Source organism: Pholcus phalangioides, unplaced genomic scaffold (assembly GCF_987345545.1).
Source record: "Pholcus phalangioides strain wild (caught in Gottingen) unplaced genomic scaffold, Ppha-v1.0 ptg000004l_1, whole genome shotgun sequence".
Classification (NCBI taxonomy): domain Eukaryota; kingdom Metazoa; phylum Arthropoda; class Arachnida; order Araneae; family Pholcidae; genus Pholcus; species Pholcus phalangioides.
Window position 1 is genome coordinate 5241703 of NW_028301597.1, and position 24318 is coordinate 5266020.

Consider the following 24318-nt stretch of genomic DNA (forward strand, 5'->3'; position numbering starts at 1 on the left):
TTTGAAAAAGTCTGTCCACAGAGAATAGGCAGACCTTCAACATAATACTTACATAACATGCAAATTCAAGCATTTACCATTTTTACTTAGAAATATGGAAGCCAGATGGAAACACCAGCAAGAACACAAAACAAGCACAACTCTGAGAACATAAGTACATTAAGACCATGCATATACATACTCACAGAACGCATTCCAACATGTACCAATTTGTTAGAAATTCTGCAGTGGAATGTCTATGAGCTGCAAGTAAAGTAGTAGTAGTAGTACTGTTGAAAGTAACGTTGATACTGATTTGCAACAAATGATTATTGCATTCCTGGATTCTTTTTATGATCCACAGACAACAAATTGAAAACAAAAAACAATACATTCCATCAAAAACTATTTATTATTAACAATTAAATTTCCCTTTCATTTACATTTTGAACATAAATTCAATGATCATCGCAAAACAGCTCAATCATTGCCCACAAAAAATAACAATGAACAATCTCACCAACATGGAATCTCTGTCTATCTCAGATTTCAGACACACATTCAACTAAATCAGATCGAGTTCAAGTATCCAGAGCGATTTCATAACTACACAACACAAATCATCAGTTTGCAGTAGATTCATTGGACTATCCCTTGCTTTGAAAAACACCTCCAAGATATCAGAGTACAACAATCAGCTGACAGACTGTTACGTTAGACTCAAGTCTTGAGTGTAGAATGATGATGGTAGTAGAAGCAGCGCATGACTCTGATTGTAATTAATACTTATACTTCAGATCATGGACAGTTTTCTAGGCACAGCTAAACCCCCGAAACTTTCCATCTCAAAGTGAAATAAAATGACATCACCAAAAATCAAGTCAGGTGGTCTGCCTCTTCCCAGTTGAAAATAGTCCAAGTCTGTCGAGTGATGCGAACAGCAATGAGACAACTCTGTGATTCATTGTAAGTATGGCGAGACTGGACCTACACAAGGATCTCGAATATAATACTAATTCATTGAATGATATTCAACCGGATCCATGGTAATAAATGCACAGACTATATAAACTATTCCATTTTAGCTTTAAAACTTTAACGACTGAAGGTTGAATGTTACGTTAGACTCAAGTCTTGAGTGTAGAATGATGATGGTAGTAGAAGCAGTGCATGACTCTGATTGTAATTAATACTTATACTTCAGATCATGGACAGTTTTCTAGGCACAGCTAAACCCCCGAAACTTTCCATCTCAAAGTGAAATAAAATGACATCACCAAAAATCATTGCTATATGAGAAAATATTTTCGACCAGAAACACTGATCAATCTGCCGCAATCTCCAAACATGCTATTATCATGGCCGATTACAGAAGATCAGATAAATAAAGGGTAATTTTTTAATACATTTTAGCATTACTTTAAGAATTATTTTAGAAAATATATACCTTTAAAGAGCACTTCTTCAAAACATTTATGTTGGTAACGTGGATCATGTTACAGATACAACAGTTGCTGAAGAAAAGAACAAAATCTAGACATATCCATACCACAGAATATATGTGTAAAAAAATTATGAAATATAGTGTTACAAAAGATACATTGTGTCAAAATGTTTGCTTTACCCTTCTCGGTACAATTAATTTAAAAAACAAACATAATCATTTTATATTTCTATGAGAGTTTTCACCATGCTATATATTTGATAATAGATGCGCAGTGTGAGCGACTTGTAGATAATCCGTCTGAAGGGCTAATATTCAACTCTGATGTAGAAGGAAGACATATCCCCTTTTTCAACAATGTGACAGTTTCATGCCATGAAGTGGGAAGACCTTTGAGACCCACTGCATCTTCAGGCTTTCGCCAATGTGTTTATGATCCTCAAGAAGGCAAGTCTCACCATTGGCTTTCAGGGGCACCACCATCCTGTCCTAGTAAGTTTCATGACAGTATTAAGAAATTACTGATCAAGAATATTCTGCATAAATGCTCATTTATGTAATTTTCTCACTATAATTTAGTTATATTAACTATCCTGTCATTTATTTCATATAGCAGATATTTTATCTATTTTTTTATTTCTTTGTTGATGTTTAATCTTACAAATTCTTATGCTTTATAGGAACGGATTGTGGTTCACCACCAGAGACAGTAGGCTCTACTTATGGTTATTATGCTGACACAAGATATAAAGCTAGCTTTTTCTTTGGTTGTGAAGAGACTTTCACTTTGGCTGGCAAAACATCTAGAAATGATAACGTTATAAGGTGTTTGGAAGATGGTACTTGGGATTTTGGAGATCTTCGATGTGAAGGTAGTTTTCTTCTTGTATATTTTTATTTATTTTTATTTTTCTGTACATAGTTCAGAGAGGAGAAATAAATTTATATTATATGTTTTATAAATTCAATTTTACTTTTAAGCAACTGGTAATGACAGTCTAATGAAGATTTTTCTTTTCCCTTCTATATTCAGGCCCTGTTTGTGATGACCCTGGTAGACCACCAGATGGCAAGCAAATAGCTGTAACTTATGAACAAGGGGCTGAAGTTCAGTTCTCTTGTTCTCGATCGGGTTATGAGCCTCTTACAACTGATCCTATCCGGTGTGACAAAAGTAAGAAAATGCATTATGTTATACTGAGACATATCGCTGATACAATTTAAAAATCAGAATAGATTTTTAAATTGTAATGACAAATATTACTGTCATTACCGACTGCTGTCTCCACTCAGTGCTTCACGCTACTAATGCTTGTTATAAGGAATTGAAAAGTGTGTCTCTAGTGTATTGGTTAGCACACTTGCCCAGTATGCAAGGGGACCCAGGTTCGATTCTCGAAGGATACAAATCACTTTTCTTTAAAAATATTAGTTTCAGCATAACATCCAGAAAATTCAGTTTCTCAGTATATTTCGGGCCGAAAAAATACTATCTCTTAATGCATTATGCTATGTTTCTTTTGAAGACAGAATCAGGTGAAACTTTTCTGTTGTTGATGATTAGTGAAAATTCTTATATTCAAACCATTTATATCAAGTCTTTGTGTAAAATACTTGATGGGAAATGATATTAAAAATTTAATTATGGTTGATGACTCAGTTATGTAAATGTACCTAGAGTTGTGAGTCTAATCTACATTTCTGAATATCATAAATATCACTCATATCATAAAAACTTGTATCTTGAAGCCAACTTTTCAATTCAAAATAAAGTAGATCTCTTTCACTTTTTCCACATCTCTACAGAAATAATACATTCATAAAAATTGTTTAACCAGTGACTGGCGTAATGGGGTCAAAATGACCCCACACATTCTTCATCTTGCCACCCCTTGAGAAAGAAATGGATCTGGAGAGATAATCTTATTTTCAGTACCTTTCAAGTTAGTTGTTTGCATGTGTTGGACAAACTTATGATGTTATTCTACTTTTTCTTCCCTCTGTATCATTGATCAAAGTTTCTGTTGGGTCAAAATGACCCCACCACACCACTTGCGTAAGTTTTTTTTGTCTGATAGCGTGAGTGTTCAGATTGAAATGGCGTGAGTGTTCAGATTGAAATGGCGTGAGTGTTCAGATTGAAATGGTGTGAGTGTTCAGATTGAAATGGCGTGAGTGTTCAGATTGAAATGGCGTGAGCACCAGTTCTCTTGATAACAGTTTCCAATTAGTCGTGAAACATCAGATATCTGAGGTGAGCAGCAGGATAGTGTTGTTAGTGGATTGTATGTACACTATGACATACTGATCTGTGTGATCAGTATGTCATAGTGTTGTTTGCACATACTGTGTTACCGACTTAGAATAAGATTAATTTTGGTGCTTGTGTAAAAATATAGAAAATATTATTTTAATTTGTAAATTTTATTTTTTAAGTACATTTCAATCATATCTGTTTATTTTTTAATCATGAAATTTGTGTTGAAAAAATTTAATAAATGATTTAAAATATTTTTTTAAAAGTCATGTATCCCTCCATTTTTTTTTATGTGTTTTAATAAAAGAAAATTACTAAAGAAATTTGAAAAAATATTTAGTTAATCAATTCACAGATGAATGAAGTCATGTAAAAAACCCATTGCTTTTATGAAGACTCTTTTTGTTGATTTTCAAAATGCATTAATACTTGCTGGGGTCAAAATGACCCCATGATTCCAGTTACGCACAAAGTTTTCACAATGCCAGTTAAGGGTTAACAAAGTACAGTAGTTGCTCTTTACAGTTTTTATGCTCTAAAATGAGCTCACTAGTAGAATACTTGCTGTCAAGTTAAATTATTTTTTGCTTCTAACATGAATTTTTTATGAAATTCACATGAAATTTCACACTGAAAAATCAAAGTCATCTCTGTAACCCTTAAAAAAAATTCAATTTACACATAATTTCATTTGCATATGAGAAAACTAGTACCTCCTCTAATAAAAATCTTCTCCATTGGCATCATATTGTGCTTCTTTTCTTTACTGTTCAATTTATTTAATGAATTTCATGTCCCAAATCAATTTACCAGATAACTTGTTGAAACACTAAAAAGTAATAAGTAACTTGAAATTTGAATTATATTTTCATTTTATTTGAATTCACTCTCATTAATAGAGCCATGAAGTTTAGGCACTAAAAATGGTTGAAATAGATAGGCAAGAAGGCACTAAAAGAAGGCATTTATTATTTTTGGAAGGAAGGAAAAATAACTAAAAATACAAAGATATTAAGGGCCAAAAACTAGCTTAAAAAACTGGTTCCACTTAATCTGTCTATTGTTTTAGTTATAGTTTATAATAACTGCATTATTAACCAAGTTAGATCGATTTCATGCCCAAAATAAAATGTTAGTAGACCCTTAGGATTAAGCCAATTCCAAGAAAACCATTACCAGACGTGAAGCCGGTAGAGAAAATGATCTGTGGGACTCCCTCGAATTGCAAATAATTCTGGTTTATTTGTTGTATTATTTGAAATAATCATTATCATTTCTATAGTTGAAACATGGCCATCTTATTGTATTTTTGTAAGAAAATGTTAACTTCTTATGTATTACCACATATGACTCCTTCAAGCGTGGGACCCTGTGTGGCCGCATCTGTCACACACTCCTGAGGGTGACTCTGGTGTTATGTTATCTAAAACGTTATGTTTGTAAACGTAAAATGTTATCTAAAACTGAATATATATGTTTTATAAATAGTCATGGCTGTTTGCAGTGCATTTATGGTGCAAAAAAAAAAAAACAATATCAAAACATGGGGCCCCAGAGCCTTGTCTGCTCCTACCCCGCCTTGTATGTGCCATAACATCAATTTGTGATCTCTTACAACAATCATCGGTCCACTATATACATACAACACAGTCCAATGCCTGAGCGAGACATATTATGTGAAGCATGTGAAGAAACAAAAACTTCTGATTTTCCTCTGCTTTTCTAACACGGGCTGCGCGTTCATGTGAAACAAATTCATTCATATTCTAATGCCATCCGGTCAAAGCAAAGTTAATGCATGATAACACCAATCTTTCAAATCATTTGTTTGCATCTGAATAAAACTTTAAGGGAGGGGGTGCTTTCTGATGATAACAAATACTGAGAGTTAGAAAATTTCTAAAAGAGCAATTCTTTTGAAGTTCTCAATGCTCAAAATATCTGTTTTACAGATTATGGCCTCTGAAATTCACTAATAAACTTAAAACTATATTAAAATAGGCATTTATGGCACAAAAATTTCAAAAAAAGGCATTTTTACCAAAAAATTTGAAAATAAGCAAAAAAAGGCATTTATGGCATTTTGCCTGAATTTCCGGGCTCTACTCATTAATAATATCATGGAGGATTTACTGACTTTTAATATAAAGCTAAAAACAAAATTCAATATTAATCTCTTTTTTATATTTTAATATATTAGATGCAGAATGTCAAGTCATAAGACCAATTGGACTTGCTTCTGGTGCTATTCCAGACTCTGCAATAAATGCTACATCACAGAGAATAAATTATGAGGCAAAAGTGAGTAATGATTCATTCTCTCCAATTTCGGTCAGTTGAATTCAAATTCAAAGTTCAAATATTTTGAGGTTTTTTCTCCTTTCCTGAAATAGTGTAAATTTTAGTTGAAAATTCTTTATAATTACATGTCGGGTTTTGATTTATTGCATATCAACTCCAACAGTTTGCACTAAATGAAATCCCATCATTTTAAATTAATAGTCTCACTTGGTTTAAAACTTTAAAAATTGGTTGTTTTTTTTTTCAGAATATTAGGCTGAACAGTGCTACTGGTTGGTGCGGTAAAACTGAACCATTCACATATGTGACTGTGGATCTGGGTCAAACATTCATTATTACTTCTATTCTGGTAAAGGGTGTAACAACAAATGATGTTGTGGGCCGACCAACAGAAATTCGTTTCTTCTACAAAGTCCACGAAGCTGAAAATTTTGTTGTGTATTTTCCGGTAATGACTTCTCTTTCAAATAATAAGTGACATGTTTAACTCTTTAAAATTTAAAAAAAAAATGCCCTTAAAGCAAAATATACAGCATAATTCCCCTAGAACAATGGAAGCAGTCATTTTGGCTGCAAAGCTACAAATACAAATACAAGGCCACAACAGGCAAAAGGTCCAGCTAGGTGAGAATTTTGCTACTTTGACATGAGATTACACTCAAACTATTTATTTCAGATTGTTGAAATTTCATGACTTTTCTCATTTTCTTAAGGCTCTAGAATTCCTAAAATATAAATGTTCTAGGTTCCTCAGTTATCCATGCTGAAATAGACAGTCTTCTTATGTGAATGTTAATATTGAAGACAAATAAGTGTTCTATCATGATGTTTGCTTTTCTCCAGTATCAATTTTTTACCATTCAAAGGTACACTTTTGAAGAAGCACACCATCTTACGTTATTCAATTCATTTGCCATTTCTATGGATCTTTGCACTTTTACTGCATTGCATTCACAGGTATGATGTTGCATGACAAAAGGAATCTTCAGTTTTCATGATTTTATCATGGCTGGAACCAAATTCTATCAGTTTTTTGTTTCTTCACACTATAAATTCACTACAGAGGGGGCGCCTCCCCAAAGGCCCTATCAAAGAGCCCAGCCTAGGGGCCCTACTGGATGATGTGAGGGAGCCATTATTTTACCATATATCATGCTTTAAACTGAGCAAAAAATAATTCTACTGTTGTAATCAAAGAAAATTATGAGTGTCATGCACACACAAAATTGAAATCGCAGGCAAATGAAATTGCTGCCAAAAATTATGAAATTTTATTACTCTACTCATGATGTTTTCAACAAAAGAATTCATTCAATACACAATGCAATTAGCATTGAAAAGCTGTCTCATGTATGTATTTTACATTCCTCAGGATTTGGCTGCTACTCGCGGTTGTTTCATTCCGCACGTGAAATCTCTTGTCAAAGTTCTCAAGCATATTATACTTTAAATCTTGTTAGTGGATTGCCAAGTAAAAGTGAAGCCATAAATTACAAGAGCTCAAAAAATCATAGTCAAATCTTTTTTTTTGTAACAAAACATGGGATAAGTCTTTGCCATAACAAAGACTTTTGTCAAAAATTCCAAAAAATCAGTACACAAGCAAGAGTTTATTGCAAAAATAAGTCAAAGAAAATGAATAGATGCTGTTTTAAGAAATTTTGGTGAAAAATAAAATTTATGTTGATATTTTCCTATTTCGGTTAAAAGGACATCACATCCATTGTTCTGGGTAGTTCAAAATTCCCATCGTTCTAGTGCAAATAAAGCAGTCTGACATTTATAGTTTTTTATGCTTGTTACAGAAAGCTTATGGAGAAAATTTGTGGAAGAGGCTAAGCTAAAAATGTTTCTATGTATTTGAAATTTTCTATAGATATACTTGAATAATGCTATTGACATCTGCAATTAATACTTTACTATTACTTTTCAACAACAATGCTAAATAAGAAGCACGACTAGATGAAACTTGGTATGAAAAAGTTGTCATACAGCTTTTTATTTTGATATTTCTCATAATTATGTTTTTCTTAAATTTGTCATGCTTTTCTATTTGTAGAATTTTAACTTGACAAGCAAAGAAAATAACTTTGGAGAGCTTTCCATCATACCACTTCCTCTCAGTGTTCGTGCAAGATTTGTCATTCTTGGTATTGTGTCATATAACAGAAATCCTTGTTTGAAATTTGAATTGTTAGGATGTGAAGAACCAAAGGAAAAAGTTCTTTTGGGCTACAATGCTGGTTTTCCTGTCTGCATAGGTAATATTATTTTCATACAACTTTGTATGTTTTCTTACATTTTAGATTCAGTATGCGAATTTCATTTTGTTATTCCTCTTCTTTTTTTTTTCTCACTGAAAGTAAATAGATGTAAATACTCATTGGCATTTGTCATGTAATAATGGAAGGCTATCCATTTCAATTAATAATTTTTACTAAATGTTTTGCTCATTTAGATGTGTACATTTTCTGATATGAAAGAAAAAGTAATCCTCAAAAAATAAATAAATAAATAAATAAAATAAATAAATAAATAAAATAAATAAATAAATAAAATAAATAAATAAATAAAATAAATAAATAAATAAAATAAATAAAATAAATAAATAAATAAAATAAAACAAATAAGTAAATAAAATAAAATAAATAAATAAATAAAAAATAATTGATTAATGAAAATGTTGATTCACTTTATGTGTTCAATCATATTTGATAATTTTCTTTCATGTCTTTCATTCAGATAAGGAGCCACCTCAGTTCATTAACTGCCCTACCCATCCAGTGGTTGTGATGAAATCAATAGCTGGTCTGTACCCAGTAAATTTCACAACACCAGTCGCTATAGATAATTCAGGATTTGTTTCTCGTTTTGAGATTAGACCTCCTGGTTTCACCGTTCCCTCTGTTGTTGTAGAAGATACAACAGTTGAATACGTTGCATATGATGCTGATGGAAATTTTGCTGTATGTATTGTCAATATCTCAATACCAGGTAAGCAAAACTGATATCCTGGCTGAAATTTTTCATGCCGCTACTTTCTAGTATTTGATTTCTAAAATAATTTGATTTTTTTTTGAGGCAGCCACCCACTTCAGCTTCAATCACGTTGTTATATGTTGATAATTATTAAAATAATTTTCCTAGAGATTTTCATGTTTAAATAAGAGTTATATGTTTGTGGTGGAAAGTATTTTTTTTTGTATATTTTAATATTAATTATAATTTTTTTTTCAAATATCATTATTGTGCATAAATATCATTATAAGCCAAGATCACATCGATAAAATAACAAAATGGTTAAAAGTAACAAGTTCTATATCAGCAATTTTTGGTGCAATATTTTTATTTTCAACTTACAGTCCACCACTGGGTGGTACCAAACATATTATGTTTTTTTTTGTTGAAAATTTGTTAATTTTTTTTCTTGCAACTACTGTCAAAAGGCAAGTTGAGTATTTGTCTTTTTGCATATAGAACATAAGTAAAGTGCTTATGAATGAATATATTATGAAACAGGCCTTATAATATGACTTTTATTTAATATAATGTTCTACATGTCCTAGCATGCCATATCCCCAATTGTTATTGGGCATTTGCATTTCCCGATGATGTCAGAAGGGAAGAGGAAAGAAAGAGAAAAAGGGCTTAATTTTTTATTGCGTCTTTAAATAAGAGTTGAGATTAAACATTATAGTTATGTTTATTTTACAAAAAAATAAAATTTTATGTTTAGTTTTGAAATTATAAATGGTTTCTGAAAAAAATTTAATTTTTCCCAGACTTCGCTTTCTTTTGCCCACCAGGCATAGGAGTAATGCTTTAAATACGACCCAGAGAGAAAATGTCATTACATGTTTTTCTCACGTTGTAATAGTACTATAACTAATACCTTTGCCTACTACTTATTATATATTAATATATTACAGTAATACCTCGGTTTTTGTTGGTTATCGTTGGTTTCGGTTTTCATCAATTTTTTCTGCAATAAGTTTGTCTCAGTTTTCATCGGTTGCTCAGATTTTGTCGATGGGCTCACTTGACCTTGCTGCTAATTTTTGTTCTCTTGCTCAGCATGGCAATGTTTCTTGTTGTGTAGCATCACTTTTTGCGTCTAGCCAAACAATTCTGTTTAACCAAAGAAAGTTTCCAGAGTCAGCAGCCCTTCGAAGAAGAAGGCCAACAACACGATCCAGTTGAAGAAGGAAATCATTGAAAAATGTGAGTGGCATTAAGATTGCTGTGATCGGCAGCATGTATGGGATGTCGCCATCCACGATAGGTTCCACTCTGGCAAAAAAGGAAGCAATAAAGAAGGATAATGTAGTGAAAGACGTGAATATGCTAAGGAAACAGAGATTGCAAGCAATTGAAGATGTCAAACAGTTATTATTAATGTGGATCAATCAAAAACAGTTAGATGGTGATTGTTTCAGAAGCCATCATATGTGAAAAGGCCAGACAGTTGTACACCAATCTCATTAAGAAAATGCCTCGGACGTGTGCTAGTGTACTTACTGATTTTAAGGCCAGCACAGGCTGGTTCAAAAAAGGCACTGGCATACATTGTGTTACTAGGCATGGCACAGGTGTGAGTTCGGACAAGTCTGGGGTCGAAAAATTTGTGTCCAAATTCAAGTGAACTCAGATAGTGCCCCAGAAAGTGACCCTAGATAGTGCCTTGATACCTAAGGTCCTTATGGAAGGGATTCTTTCTTTCAAACAATGATATCTGCACCTCCCCACCCCCCCCCCTCCTTCTCGTCGTCTACCATAAGCCTAAAAGAGTTTTTAGAAAGGTGTAAAAATGTAAATTAAATGTTCATTTATTCTTTACATTAGTCTTTTATATTAATTTCTTATTGTTTTTAGCATTAAACACTATATTTATTCTCTATAAATCGTGTTTTTGGTATTACTTTGGAGTGTCTAGAACAAATTAATTGGATTTACATTGATTCATACAGAAATAATTGCCTTGATTTTCATTGGTTTTTGAATGGATTATCGATAAAAACCGAGGTATCACTGTATTTTGTTTGAAATTATTATACAGTTGACACTCGTTATAATGACCCCATATGTTATAGCAACCATTCCATTACAAACACCAATAGGATAAGTCCCAAATGTTTTTTTAGACAGACTATCATATATGTTTTACTTTCGATATAATGACCCTCCCAATATAAAGTCTGTTTTCAACAGGACGAAGGGGCGTCGTTATATCAACCGCGCATCTACTGTATTATAATTTCCTCAATTCTTCCAAATGTTTTACAGATTACACTCCACCATATTTAAGTTGCCCGCAGTCATATGTTGTAGAGCTTGTCGAAGAACAGGAAAGCTATCAAGTTAATTTCAATGACACCAGACGTTTGATCAATGCAACAGATTCTTCAGGTCCAGTTAGCATCACTCTTATTCCAGACACTGCTCTCATACCACTTTGGGGTTATAGAAATGTAACAGTCATTGCAACTGACATTCATGATAACCAGGCTCTTTGTCACTTCCAAGTAGCAGTTCAGGCTTCTGCTTGTGTGAAGTGGTCTCTACCATCACCAGCAAATGGAATTGTGAACTGCTTGCCAAATGAAGAACGTAATGGGTTTCGATGTCTTGCAACTTGCAATGTCGGCTTCAGGTTTCCAGATGAACAACCAGCCAAAACATTCACCTGTGTGAGTGGTCAGCCATGGGCTCCAAGTAGCATCGTTCCAGATTGTGTTTCTGAAGGTGAGTAATTTCTCTCTTTTTTTTTTAACAAAAGTTTTGACTCACCTTACATAATGTATTTAAGTCCTTTCATTGCTTAGTGACTAAATTCATTTGTGCATGCATGTTCTATCATTTTTGTTAATTTTGTGTGAACATTATTCTACATTATAAGAAAAGCCCAGAGATTCAGGAAAAATGCCATAAATGTCTTTTTTTTGCTTATTTTCAAACATTTTTTTGTAAAAATGCCTTTTGTGAATCTTTCCTGCCATAAATGCTTATTTTAACATTGTTTTAAGTTCCATGCTGTATCTGGAGGGTTTATCGACAGGGTTGAAAGCCCCCTGTTGGGAAAGATAGAAGGCTAGTCATAGCCCACATTGGAAGCGATAGTGGTTTCATCGAAGGCGGCCTACTGTTATTCGAGTCCAAAAAGTCCAGAGATTAGCACAAGGACATTAATGGTGAAGTTTTCGAGACCTGGTTTGAGAGCATACTGCCCAAACTTTATCCAAATAGTGTCATCATGATGAACAACGCTCCATACCACAGTGTTCATGTGGAAAAAAAACCGGAATTCGTCTTGGAAGAAACAGGATATCATCAACTGGTTGAAGCAAAGAAACAAAATATTGGATGACTACCTCATAAAAGTTGAATTGCTACAGCATGTGGAAAAATACAAAAGTGAATGTGATAAGTATGTTTTAGATGAAGTAGCAAAACATGCAGGTCACAAAGTTCTCCGGTACCTCCATACTATTGGATGCTGAATCCAATAGAATCAATTTGGAGCCAAGTTAAGGGATTTGTTGGTCAAAACAACAAAACTTTCAAACTCCTAGAAGTCAGTGAATTATTAGCTACTGCTTTAGATGGTGTGACAGCGGATAATTGGCGAAATGTGATTTCTCATACCATAGAGGAGGAGGAGGAGAAGCTATGGCAACTGGACGTTAAGGTCAATCTGACAGTTGAAGAGCTAATCATCAATCCATCACAGAGTACATCATCCAGTGAAAGCAAAATGGAAGGAATTTCACCTCCTCTCTCTCTACCAGTATCCATATTATAATCTCCAACTACACTATCTACCAATAAGTATTTGGGCACCTGTGATAGAAAAGAAAAACTAACTTTATTCAAAATCAATAGTTGGTAGAGCCTCCACGAGAGGCAATTACAGCGCCAACCCTCCGGGGCATACTTTCCACAAGTCCTTGTGTGACGGCTAGTGGTATTTTCTTCCACTCGGCTTGGAGAAGACATGTCAGTTCCTTCACCGATTTTGGACGGGTAGGGCACCCCTTAATTCGGTGATCCAACTCGTCCCAGAGGTTCTCGATAGGGTTCAGGTCTGGGCTCTGGGCAGGCCAGTCCATTCGATGAACCCGATTGGCACCATACCAAGCCTTGGTTAACCTCGCAGTATGACAGCTGGCATTGTCGTCCTGGAAGTAACAGGGGTCCACCCCGTAAAACTGCCACAACGTAGGAAGCACATTGTCATCCAAAATAGTGCAGTAGGCATCGGCGTTGAGCTTACCATGAATGGGGACCAAGGGTCCCAGTCCATACCAGGAGAAACACCCCCAGACCATAATTCCACCTCCGCCGAACTTGACTGTTGGCACAATGCATTCTGGCAGGAGACGTTCTCCAGACAGACGCCAGACCCAGACCCTGCCATCCGAACGGTAGAGGGTGAACCTTGATTCGTCGCTCCAAAGAACCCGTTTCCACTGATGGTAGAGCCTCCACGAGAGGCAATTACAGCGTGAACCCTCCGGGGCATACTTTCCACAAGTCCTTGTGTGACGGCTAGTGGTATTTTCTTCCACTCGGCTTGGAGAAGACATGTCAGTTCCTTCACCGATTTTGGACGGGTAGGGCACCCCTTAATTCGGTGATCCAACTCATCCCAGAGGTTCTCGATAGGGTTCAGGTCTGGGCTCTGGGCAGGCCAGTCCATTCGATGAACCCGATTGGCACCATACCAAGCCTTGGTTAACCTCGCAGTATGACAGCTGGCATTGTCGTCCTGGAAGTAACAGGGGTCCACCCCGTAAAACTGCCACAACGTAGGAAGCACATTGTCATCCAAAATAGTGCAGTAGGCATCGGCGTTGAGTTTACCATGAATGGGGACCAAGGGTCCCAGTCCATACCAGGAGAAACACCCCCAGACCATAATTCCACCTCCGCCGAACTTGACTGTTGGCACAATGCATTCTGGCAGGAGACGTTCTCCAGGCAGACGCCAGACCCAGACCCTGCCATCCGAACTGTAGAGGGTGAACCTTGATTCGTCGCTCCAAAGAACCCGTTTCCACTGATCTACGGTCCAGTTTCGATGTGCTTTGCACCACATTAACCGAGCAATGCGGTTGGACTTTGCGATCAAAGGCTTATGGGCAGCAGCACGCCCATGAAAACCAATCAGATGTGCTTCCTTACGGATGGTATTCATTGAAACAATACTCCCGGATGCCTGTTGAAACTCCTCGCGGATGAGGGCCATCGGTTGGGTGCTGTTCTTCCGAATTTCTCTGGACAGCACCCGTCGGTCTCTATCTCCCAGTTTCGTTGGTCTGTCGACTCGGGGCAAATTCCGACAATCACAGTTCACCTTCCACTTCTTAATCACATAGGCCACTGTCGATTTTGGGTACTTCAGCTCGCTAGATATGTCCCTTAAGGATCGGTCATTTTTGTGATACCCGATAATTATACCTTTCTCGAAATCAGAGAGCTCCGAACTGCGCGGCATCTTGCATGCGACTAATGCCGATGTTGTTTCCTACACGATATATATACCGGCGGAGGGCGTGACGTATCTCAGGACCGCAGATATCGTCATTTGCATAGGTGTCCAAATACTTATTGGTAGATAGTGTAGTAGAATATTGAAATGCCCTAAAAAAATATTGACCCATAAGTAAGTAAAAAGATGGGCAACAAAAGGGTAAGTTATTCATAATTTTATTTCATAATGTATTTGATAAAATGTTCGGCCCAGAAAATCATGTATGTGAATTAGTTTAAAAACAAAATTGTAGAATTTTAGTGGGGGGGGGGGCATCAGAAGTGGTTTTAACCTATGGATACTTGCCTTGAGTTTTATGTGGTAAATTTTTATTTCTGAATCAATTTTGAGGGGTTGCTCTAGCACCCACAGCACCCCTGCCTCTGCCATTATAAATGGGTTTTTTTTTGTTTTTATAGTGCCTATTTTAAGCATTTTTAGTGTTCATACTTCAAGACTTTAATTACAAATAAAGAAAATACACACTTTGTATTCAGTGGATGAAAAATTCACTTTTTTATGGGGTTTTTTTTTCATTTTTTGCATGTAGATACTAATGAAGCTGCTTATGATGTACTCGCTGCAGTTGGCTACAAAGCAACAAGTCCTGTGCCACTTGAATGCTTGAATTTCTACACAAACAGCATTGCTACTTATTATGACTCTCTGAATGGAGTTTTGTCTGACAGGTGTTCTGCTGTAAACGTGAAAATGGACATCACTTTCCATAATACTTCCATTCAATTAACAGATGAAAATGAGGTATAACAAATTTTATGTATGACAGTTGTGGGAAAAAGAAAAAAAGTTCAGTTTTTTTTATCAAATAACTTCATTTTCTTCATATTTCAGGTATCCGTGGCATATACGTTACGCATTGACCCTGTAGTCAGACAGACTTTGCTTTATGACCTCTGTGGTTCAACATTAGGTCTTATATTTGACTTGAGTGTGCCAAGTACATCTGTTATTATAGAATCAATTTTGAATGTTACTGATCCAACTGGCTATTGTCCTAGTCTTCAAGCTGTACGATCATCAGTTGAAAGAGGATTTTCTTGTGAAGAAGGAGAAATCTTGAATATGCTTGGTGATAATCAAGTTCCAAGATGCTGTAAGCATGCATTGATATAATTTAAAATCCAAACTGTGCTAATTTTTTAAAAATTTTTTATGAAAATGCCAAAAAAGGGAAAATAGCAGAAATTAAATCATACATTGATTCGTTTTATTCTTATTAAAATTCTATTACAAGTCTATTTTTTCATTATTTCCTTAAAAATCCCATATCCCGGAACAAAAATATTTATAAATAAAATAATCAATTTTAAAATTTTAGTTCTTAATCTGCAACCCCTTATTTTAGCTTTTTACAGCTCTATAGATATTTGCTCATATTCAAACAGGTTTGGGATTCCTTTACAGGTTTACTCACAGATATCAGTTCAGTATTTGATGCATTCTAAACAGTTCAGGTTTGGATACTGAACTGTGCCTGACGAGTGTAAATGAATATGCTTCTAAGAAGAATATTTTTCTGAACTGAATCGATGCAGATCTCCCAGAATGGAGACACTGTGACTGATGTATGTGAATAGACCTTAATTCATATATGGGGGGGGGGGCCTTCACTATATTATTATCATCATCTAAATCTTTTAATTATATTAATATCCATATTATCATTATCTTTGTTCAGACAATAACCATTGTGCATGTTATCATATCATCACTACTTATCGATCACAAGACATCACAAGGCAAAGGCCAAACTAAAAATACCTTTCATCTTTCTACATGAAGTATTGAATGACTGAAAAGAAATAATGAATATTTTTTCAGTGCATTGTCCTGCTGGTACATTTGCTTCAAAAGATAATTTATGTTTACCATGTCCTCATGGATTCTATCAAGACTTGACCAAGCAGGGGTCTTGTCGAAGATGCCCTGATAATACTTTCACCAAGCATGAAGGCAGCAAAAGCTTAATCGACTGTATTCGTGAGTATTTTTTCTCCAGAATTTTCCGTTGTTGAATAAAAAATATTAAAAAAATCATCTTATTTTCCAAATTGCTGAAATTAAGAAAAACAAGGGTTGAAAGAGCCTCAAAAGTCCTTTATGATATAAAAACTAAGAATTCACATATTTCTGTTGATATATGATACTTTGAATTTTTTTTAGTATTCTATAGGTTTTTTTTTTGAAAAACTTAATTGACTCTTAGTGGCAAAAAAGGGACTAAGACTAATAGTAGTAAAAAATTAATTTTTCCTTTACATTTTTTTTCACCCATGTGAAGTTTTAGACACTAACTCTTTTTAGCTGAGTGCATTGATATAATAAGATAGTCTCTTCTAGTTGAACCCCTTTACGATCATGGGCCAAACAAAATATTTTGTTCAAATGCCAGTGAAATAAATTCAATCCAGTTCTCTGTTTTATTTCACCTCTCCTCATTATCCTGAAGCTTTATTGTAAGCTGCTGTGGTGGCCGAGTGGTCATAGTGATGAACTCGCATTGTGGGAACCTGGGTTCAAGCCCCAGTCTCCACAATGGTGGTCGGCTGAAGTTGATTTTCTGTGGTTCCCAACTTCAAGGCGCAAATGTGAGCAAATCTCTCCATTGAAAAGTCTCACCACAGAGAGCAACAGGCTTACAAGCAGTACAAGTATTCAGTCATTACACTTCACTAACTTCACTTCTGAAATATAGATGGCAGCACTGTAAAATCATACACAACATTATATACACACTCAGACAGTTAGGTGCACACACTTACACTTCCAGCACAACTCACTAGATAGTAAATTGCCCATGGCAATAGACATGAGTTGTGCCCAGTTTGAAAAAATACGTAAAAAAGCTTTATTGTAACCCTATGAATCAAAGTTGCTGTGTTTCCCACTCCCATTCTTTTGTACTCCTGTTAGTGATTTTTTGTTTCTTACATAGTATAGTTCTCATATGTATAGTTAGTTCTACTATGAGTGTGAGAGTGAAAGAGAATTCATAGGGTGAGAGTAAAAGTGACTCTAAAAAAATATTCCCTTATCTACTTATTCTATTATACTGTTTTTCCTTTTATATTTTTTGCCCCTTTCTTTCTTTCTCTAAGGTGCCATTAGGTTAGGAGAGGGTTACCAGATTTATTGCCAATTCCTCAAATAAAGATATTCCAAATTGACAAAAGCTTGCACGTGAAGTGGATAATTCTCATTTCACATGCTAAGAGTCAATTTACAATTTCTTTTATGAGTTTTGGTGAACGATTCATTCGTCTGTTTTTCTTATTACTTGGATTTTTATTTACCTGTGTGAATAAGACCTGTAAATCAACAATTTCATTCCTACAATAATATAATTACGTACATAAGTTTTTGAAACATACTTCTTTTTTTAACAGTTTCTGCTGTAAAGTATGATATTATTATGTACAAAGTATACTGTGCAATTTTATGTTAAACATTTTTGTTTTTAGTTGAAACATTTGTCAGTAATAGCTTTCACTAAAGTGTCAGCTCTTGTTTCAATAACTGATAACAAGTATTTATGTTATACAAGTTAATTTTTTTTTTGCCAACTTGTTACGTTTATTTATTTTCTTTGAGACATTGAGATATAAATTTTTTAGCTGTCTGCGGTTATGGCACCTATTCGCCTACTGGTTTAGTTCCATGTCTTCAGTGTCCAAGCAACACATTCAGCTCGATGCCTCCACGAGATGGATTTAAGGAGTGTCAGAGATGTCCAGCAAACACATTTACTTATATGCCAGGTGCTAATTCACTTGATGATTGCAGAGGTATGTGAACTACTCAAATTATGCTAAAGTTTTCTCAATTCACATTATTTTTTTTAGAACAAAAATTTATTAATTCAATTAAAAAAAAGACAATTTTCAAATTTTATTGTAGTGAGTAAAACAAGAATGACATCAAGGTGGTTACCAATGGTGATATACAGGGCCATAGTTAGCCATTCCTGTGCAAAAAAATTGAATTTAGACCCCCTTCTGGCCCATTTTCGGGCCCCTTTATACCCATTATGGATACCTTTCCAAGTGGGCCCTGTGCGGGTGCACCTGCTGCACCTGCCTAGCTACTGCCCAATACACTGAGACAAGGTTATATAGAATTATGAAATTTCTATACACGCTGATGATGCAAATATGAAATTTCAATGTCGTTCTCAAAATGTGGACAATGGCATCATAATAATACACTGCCCAAAACAGAATGTTTTGCATTGTTCTGCAACCAACGCTTGACTGACTGGAAATGTTCTGCAGTAAAAATTCCCATAAATGTGTTTTTTAAATTTTTCTTAAAATTATTTCAGATTGTTCTGCAGTAGCATTGACTGCAGATTACGACATATTCTGCTTTGCGGAATACATGTATTTCCTAAATAAGTAGGTTGTTACACTGGATTCCATTGAAAAAATGATTTGTCTTGGTATGGGGTATTACCACTCGTATGATTTTGGTGGTAGAATTCTGGGACACCCTATACGCACATGATCAAGTATACATACACATATTCCCTGGACAAATTGTAAATATCTCTTGGGAATTTGGGGGGATCACATTATTAAAAAAATATATATACTTTTGATTTCAAAAACATATTTGAACCCAGATGCATCACTGAAGAGTGATATCTGCTGTAACGGTTGGGAATTTTTTTTTACCAGAATTTTTTTATTCCAGCAGTACATTAGTATACAATGACCTGAATTAAAAATCTGAACAAGTTCTGTTTATTAATAAAATTAGTTTGCCTAATGAAATATGTTTTTGATGAGCCCAAAACAAGATTAGAATGAAATAAGGTATCATTAACAAACAAGCATATAAAAGATGTTGCTTTCTGAAATTTTCCTGTTTGCAAATCAATTTATGCAATGCATTTGCTTCATTGTGAAATATATATATATAATGAGTATGATACAAAACATAGTTATAATTATATAGAATGTTGTTATTACAATTTTTCAATCACTTTTTGTATTTCACTATATCCACAGAACTTAATGCTCACCCTGTTAATTTTCAAATACAGACCAATTTTTTTTAATGTAATTAAATATTTTCTTATAATTGGCTTCTAAATTTTCTGCAAGGGGTATTTTCTCACTGTTTTCAAAATATTGAAAAAAGTCATGAAAATTTGAAATTGCAGTAGCATTTTAATACCTTTGGTAATAGTTAGATATTAAACAAGTAAACAGATTGTAATATTGCTCTTTATTTAATCAGCCAATTGCCCTGCTGGGACCTATTCTGATACTGGGCTTGAACCTTGTGCTCCATGTCCCACAAATTTCTACCAGCCCTTAGAAGGACAGACAAAATGTGAAGAGTGCCCTGCCAGCCATCGAACTTTGCGTCCTGGTGCACTGAGTCCAGAAGCTTGTACTGCGGGTATATTTATTGATGGTTTTTCATTTTATTTTCATCAATCTTTTACAAAATTTTCACCAGTTGTTAAGTATAACATTTTCTTTTTGATTACTTCTTTTTATGTGTGGAGGTTCATATTTTGGGGATTTTGTAACATACGTAAATTGGAAGGGAACCATTAAGATGACAACTGACTATATCTTGAATTTTGATTGAGTCTTCTTATACATCTTCAATATTGTTCTTATATCAGTTTCTAATTTATATGTACAAACAAGTGTTCAAGCATATTTATTTCCCATTTAATTGAGTTTGACCATCACAAGAATTATTTAGTAGGCCCAAAAATGTGATTCATTCTATGGTTCATTCTGAAGTTAAAATAAAATACAAAAAAGTGATCAGCTAGAAATAATATATCTGTAATTGGCAACACCTTAAAATGACTATTGGAGTAAATACTGAAATGAAAATTTCTATGGGGCCTCTGAAATATAAAGTAAAAAAAAAATATTTGTGCCTGCCATTATTATATAATTTTTTTCTCTATAACATTTAATGTTATATTTTCTGAAATATCAAATGTCAGAAATTTTGATTCAAATTTTTCACATGCTGAAAGAGTGGAAATTTGAACTATCATAAAAAGTAGTGTTGATTAAGAATTTAAATTGGAATATTACAAGGGGGGAATTTCTTTCAGGGGCTGTATAAAAATTTTGATTGTTTCTCCCCCCAGCACTCAGTTATTTTAATAAAGAGGTATATCATAGCTAAATTCTTCTATATTTATTGGTAATTTTTCATATGTTACTTCAAGAATAAACTGCAAAATTTATGTTAATTTCCACAAACATTTTTCTGAAACACTCAGCACATATTTTAAATCAACCATGAAAAGTGAATCAATAAAATTGTTCACATGACAGATAGAATTTTTTTCTTGAAGATAATGCACATTATGTGACCTTGAACCTTACAAACCTGAAACTAAATATGTGAACTTGAACATTAATGGTTATAAAGAATTTTATTCATTTTGCCATAGTTGTAACTTTACAAACAATAAAAAGTTTTTTATAATGGTATATACTTGTGTATGAACCTTCTTTTGTAAAAGCTGAACACCCTGTATCTGCACTGGAGGACCATCAAAATGGAAAAAAATGAAAACCTGTGATAAGTCCTAAGAAATATGCATGTTTTGGGGAAAAAAATGTTTATTTCTTACAAGGGTTATATATACATTCCCAAGGTATCTTATCTATACAGTGATATCTTGGCTAACAAAGATGATTCATTCTGGAATCATGTTCATTAGCCAAAAAGGGATTTCCCATTCGTTTCCATAGAAAATTGTTTGATTTGTTCCAGGACCGACCTGCCCAAAATTTAAAGACAAGTTTTTAAAACACAAAGGAGCACTTATAGAAAGACATATACTGAGTGAAGGCTAAAATGAACAGCTTCAGAATTGGATAAATGAGAATTTTCAGGTAGACAAGATGCTGAAAATGGTTGTATTTTACACTAATGTACACAACTAACACCAGCTTCAGTCTACTAAAGCTGGTGTTAACACAACCCAGTTGAGTTTGTAGGTGACCCCATTCATTTGTGATTTGGTCAGCTCATTTCTGTGTCTGATACATGCAGATAGAAAAGATAATCTCCTAGAATGTCCATACTATTCAGTTCTATGCTAGTCTTGCACTGAAAGAATGTGCGCTCTAAAAACATAGCTCTTTTCTTAATTCGTTTTCTATTAGCTAAATATTTTATTGTACATGAAATGCTGCAAAAACATTCAAAAAAGAGAAGGGGGGGGGGTACATCTGGAAAAAAATTCCAAGGTAGACATGAGTTAATCTGACTCAAATGAGAGTAATTCTGATGATGATTGGCGCCAAAATGCAGCTCAAGATGTGTCTGTTTTATGTTAACGCATGCATCCACGTCAATGGAAATGTTTGTTAGCTGAATCCACATTTGTTATCTGAGGCAGAAAAATCACAAAAAATATATATATATTCGTTAGCTGGAAAATTTGTAAGCTGATGCATTCGTTAACCAAGGTATCACTGTATATGGTATATTCGCTGCGATAAACTGTTATTTTGGTTATGCATGCACATTCAGTCAATTTTTTGACATTTATGAAACTATGACTTACAGACATTTCATTTTTCAATGCAGTTCAGTGTAATGCACAGTCATGTCAAAATGGAGGAGTCTGTCTTGTGCAGAGGCACATACCTAAATGTTATTGCCCAGCTGGATTTTCTGGTCAATTTTGTGAGATTGACATTGATGAATGTGCTAGTCGCCCTTGTTATAATGGTGGAACTTGCGTTGACCTTCCTCAAGGATACATGTGCCAGTGCCAGCCAGGTATAACACAACTTTTTTTAATAGTTATCTAGCATAACTTTATGAAGATATATGGTTTACTAGATAGATTGTTCTTAGATATCCATATTAGAAATTTTTTGGGTTAATGTAAACAGAGCAATACCCCCAAAGCTATACTATAGGTGGGACCATGAATAAGGGCATTCGGGGTTGGGGTATTGCAATTTTACATACTGTTGCTTGTTTTACTACATATATATCCCCGCCTAAATGGTAAATGTGAGGAGAGGAGCTGATGCTGGAAAGAATAGGAAAAAACTACTGTTCATAATGGAGACAATAAATTTTAGCCTTCGAACTCAATTTAAACTGAAGTCACCAGCTTTCGTTGAATCAAATTGCATTTCACCATACTAAAAAATGTGATCAAAATATTGATTCAAATATTTTTAAATATGGTCATTTATCCACTATATGTAGGTACATAATTTAAGACATCCAATTAGTTTCATTGAACAAATCAAGTTAAATTTAAAACTTTTAATCAGATTTTAATTGAATTGATCGTGTTGATTAACTCAACTAAAATTTTTAACTGCGATTAACAATTGACCAATTAATTGGACCAGCCCTAGTTATTATGCATATTTACCAATCATCTTGGTAAGTTTAATAAATTTATCACTTTAACTGGTGAGTATGTATAATACCCACAAAACTGTCATTGGTAAATTTGATAAATACTAAAAACATTATCACTTAAAGTGGAGAGTATGTATAATACCCAATCGCAGTAGGTAAATTTGATAAATACTGAAAACATTATAAATTTTACCGATGACTATGCTTAATAATCCAGTGTTGATGGTAGATTTGATGAATATTTGAAATTTATCACTTTTATCAGTGGTTATGCATAATATGCTAATGTAATTAGTGAATTTGATAAATATTAAAAATTCCAAATGAGTCTACTATATGAGATGAATATAATCGGACCCCAATATAATGATGAGGAATTTCATGATCGCACCCCGATGTAATGATACAATGCATGTATATATATATGATACATGTATTATGTATATAGTATATCATATAGTATGATTTTTCACGTTTACAAATGACGTGATGCTTGGGTATTATGCATAATTGCCATTAAAAGTGATAATTTTTTTAGGACTTATTATATTTACCAACAATGTTTGTGGGTACTATACATAATTGCCAGTAAAAGTGATTAATTTAGGGAAATTTATCAAATTTACAAATGGCGCTTGGGTAATATGCATAATTGTTGGTTATCATGTATAATAACAAGATTTCTCACATTTACTGTGCAACAGATATATTTCACTACATACTCAAAATCACTTCTTTGACCCTAGTGAAATGTTTTGGTTTATCAAAATCATGGTTCTACTGGTGGGAATTTTTGCCATTGATTTGGATTGAGCATTTTTAATTTAAAAAAATTTCTTTGCTCTGAATTCACCTAAGTCTGGATTATCATATAATCACCTAAGTCTGCATATTAGTAATCTGTTAAATTGCTATGACATTATCTTTGTGCTGTAAAATTTATCCATGTGTTTCACAGTTTATTAAGTATTGACAATAATGAGTATGTTTTTTTTTTGTTTTTTTTTGCTCACAGGGTATAAAGGTCTACAATGTCAAGAGGAAATGAGTGAATGCACAAATGGCTCATGTCCGGAAAGAGCAATGTGTCAGGATATGCCAGGATTAGGTACTGTCAATTGCTTATGTAGAATGGGTTATGAAGGTCCATCCTGTAATATCACGGTTAATCCCTGTACTAGTGGTGACAATCCATGTCTTGGAGGAGCAACATGCATTCCCCTTCAACAAGGTCGATATAAGTGTCAATGCCCTCCGGGTCTAACAGGCTCCAAGTGTGAGGTCAATATTGGTAAGAATGACTCATTCGATTTTTATAAATAGTCATATTATCAGCATGAAATTAACAAAAAAGGTAATCACATCAAATTAGCATGAAATATATGGTGTGAATGTTTTTATATGAAC

At 34.1% G+C, this 24318-nt stretch overlaps 1 protein-coding gene across 1 annotated transcript in view; it reads left to right on the forward strand.

The window, feature by feature from the left end:
- The window catches only part of LOC149086485 (uncharacterized), a 112809-nt gene that overhangs the window by 63023 nt on the left and 25468 nt on the right, over positions 1–24318 (forward strand). The window contains exons 22-36 of the mRNA XM_089255922.1: positions 1691–1915; positions 2104–2295; positions 2457–2597; positions 5881–5981; positions 6229–6429; positions 8041–8242; positions 8724–8975; positions 11265–11723; positions 15062–15273; positions 15364–15625; positions 16354–16512; positions 18147–18317; positions 19774–19938; positions 22114–22308; positions 23927–24202. Coding sequence (XP_089112048.1) covers positions 1691–1915; positions 2104–2295; positions 2457–2597; positions 5881–5981; positions 6229–6429; positions 8041–8242; positions 8724–8975; positions 11265–11723; positions 15062–15273; positions 15364–15625; positions 16354–16512; positions 18147–18317; positions 19774–19938; positions 22114–22308; positions 23927–24202 — 3213 coding nt within the window. The remainder of the gene's footprint in view (positions 1–1690; positions 1916–2103; positions 2296–2456; positions 2598–5880; positions 5982–6228; positions 6430–8040; positions 8243–8723; positions 8976–11264; positions 11724–15061; positions 15274–15363; positions 15626–16353; positions 16513–18146; positions 18318–19773; positions 19939–22113; positions 22309–23926; positions 24203–24318) is intronic.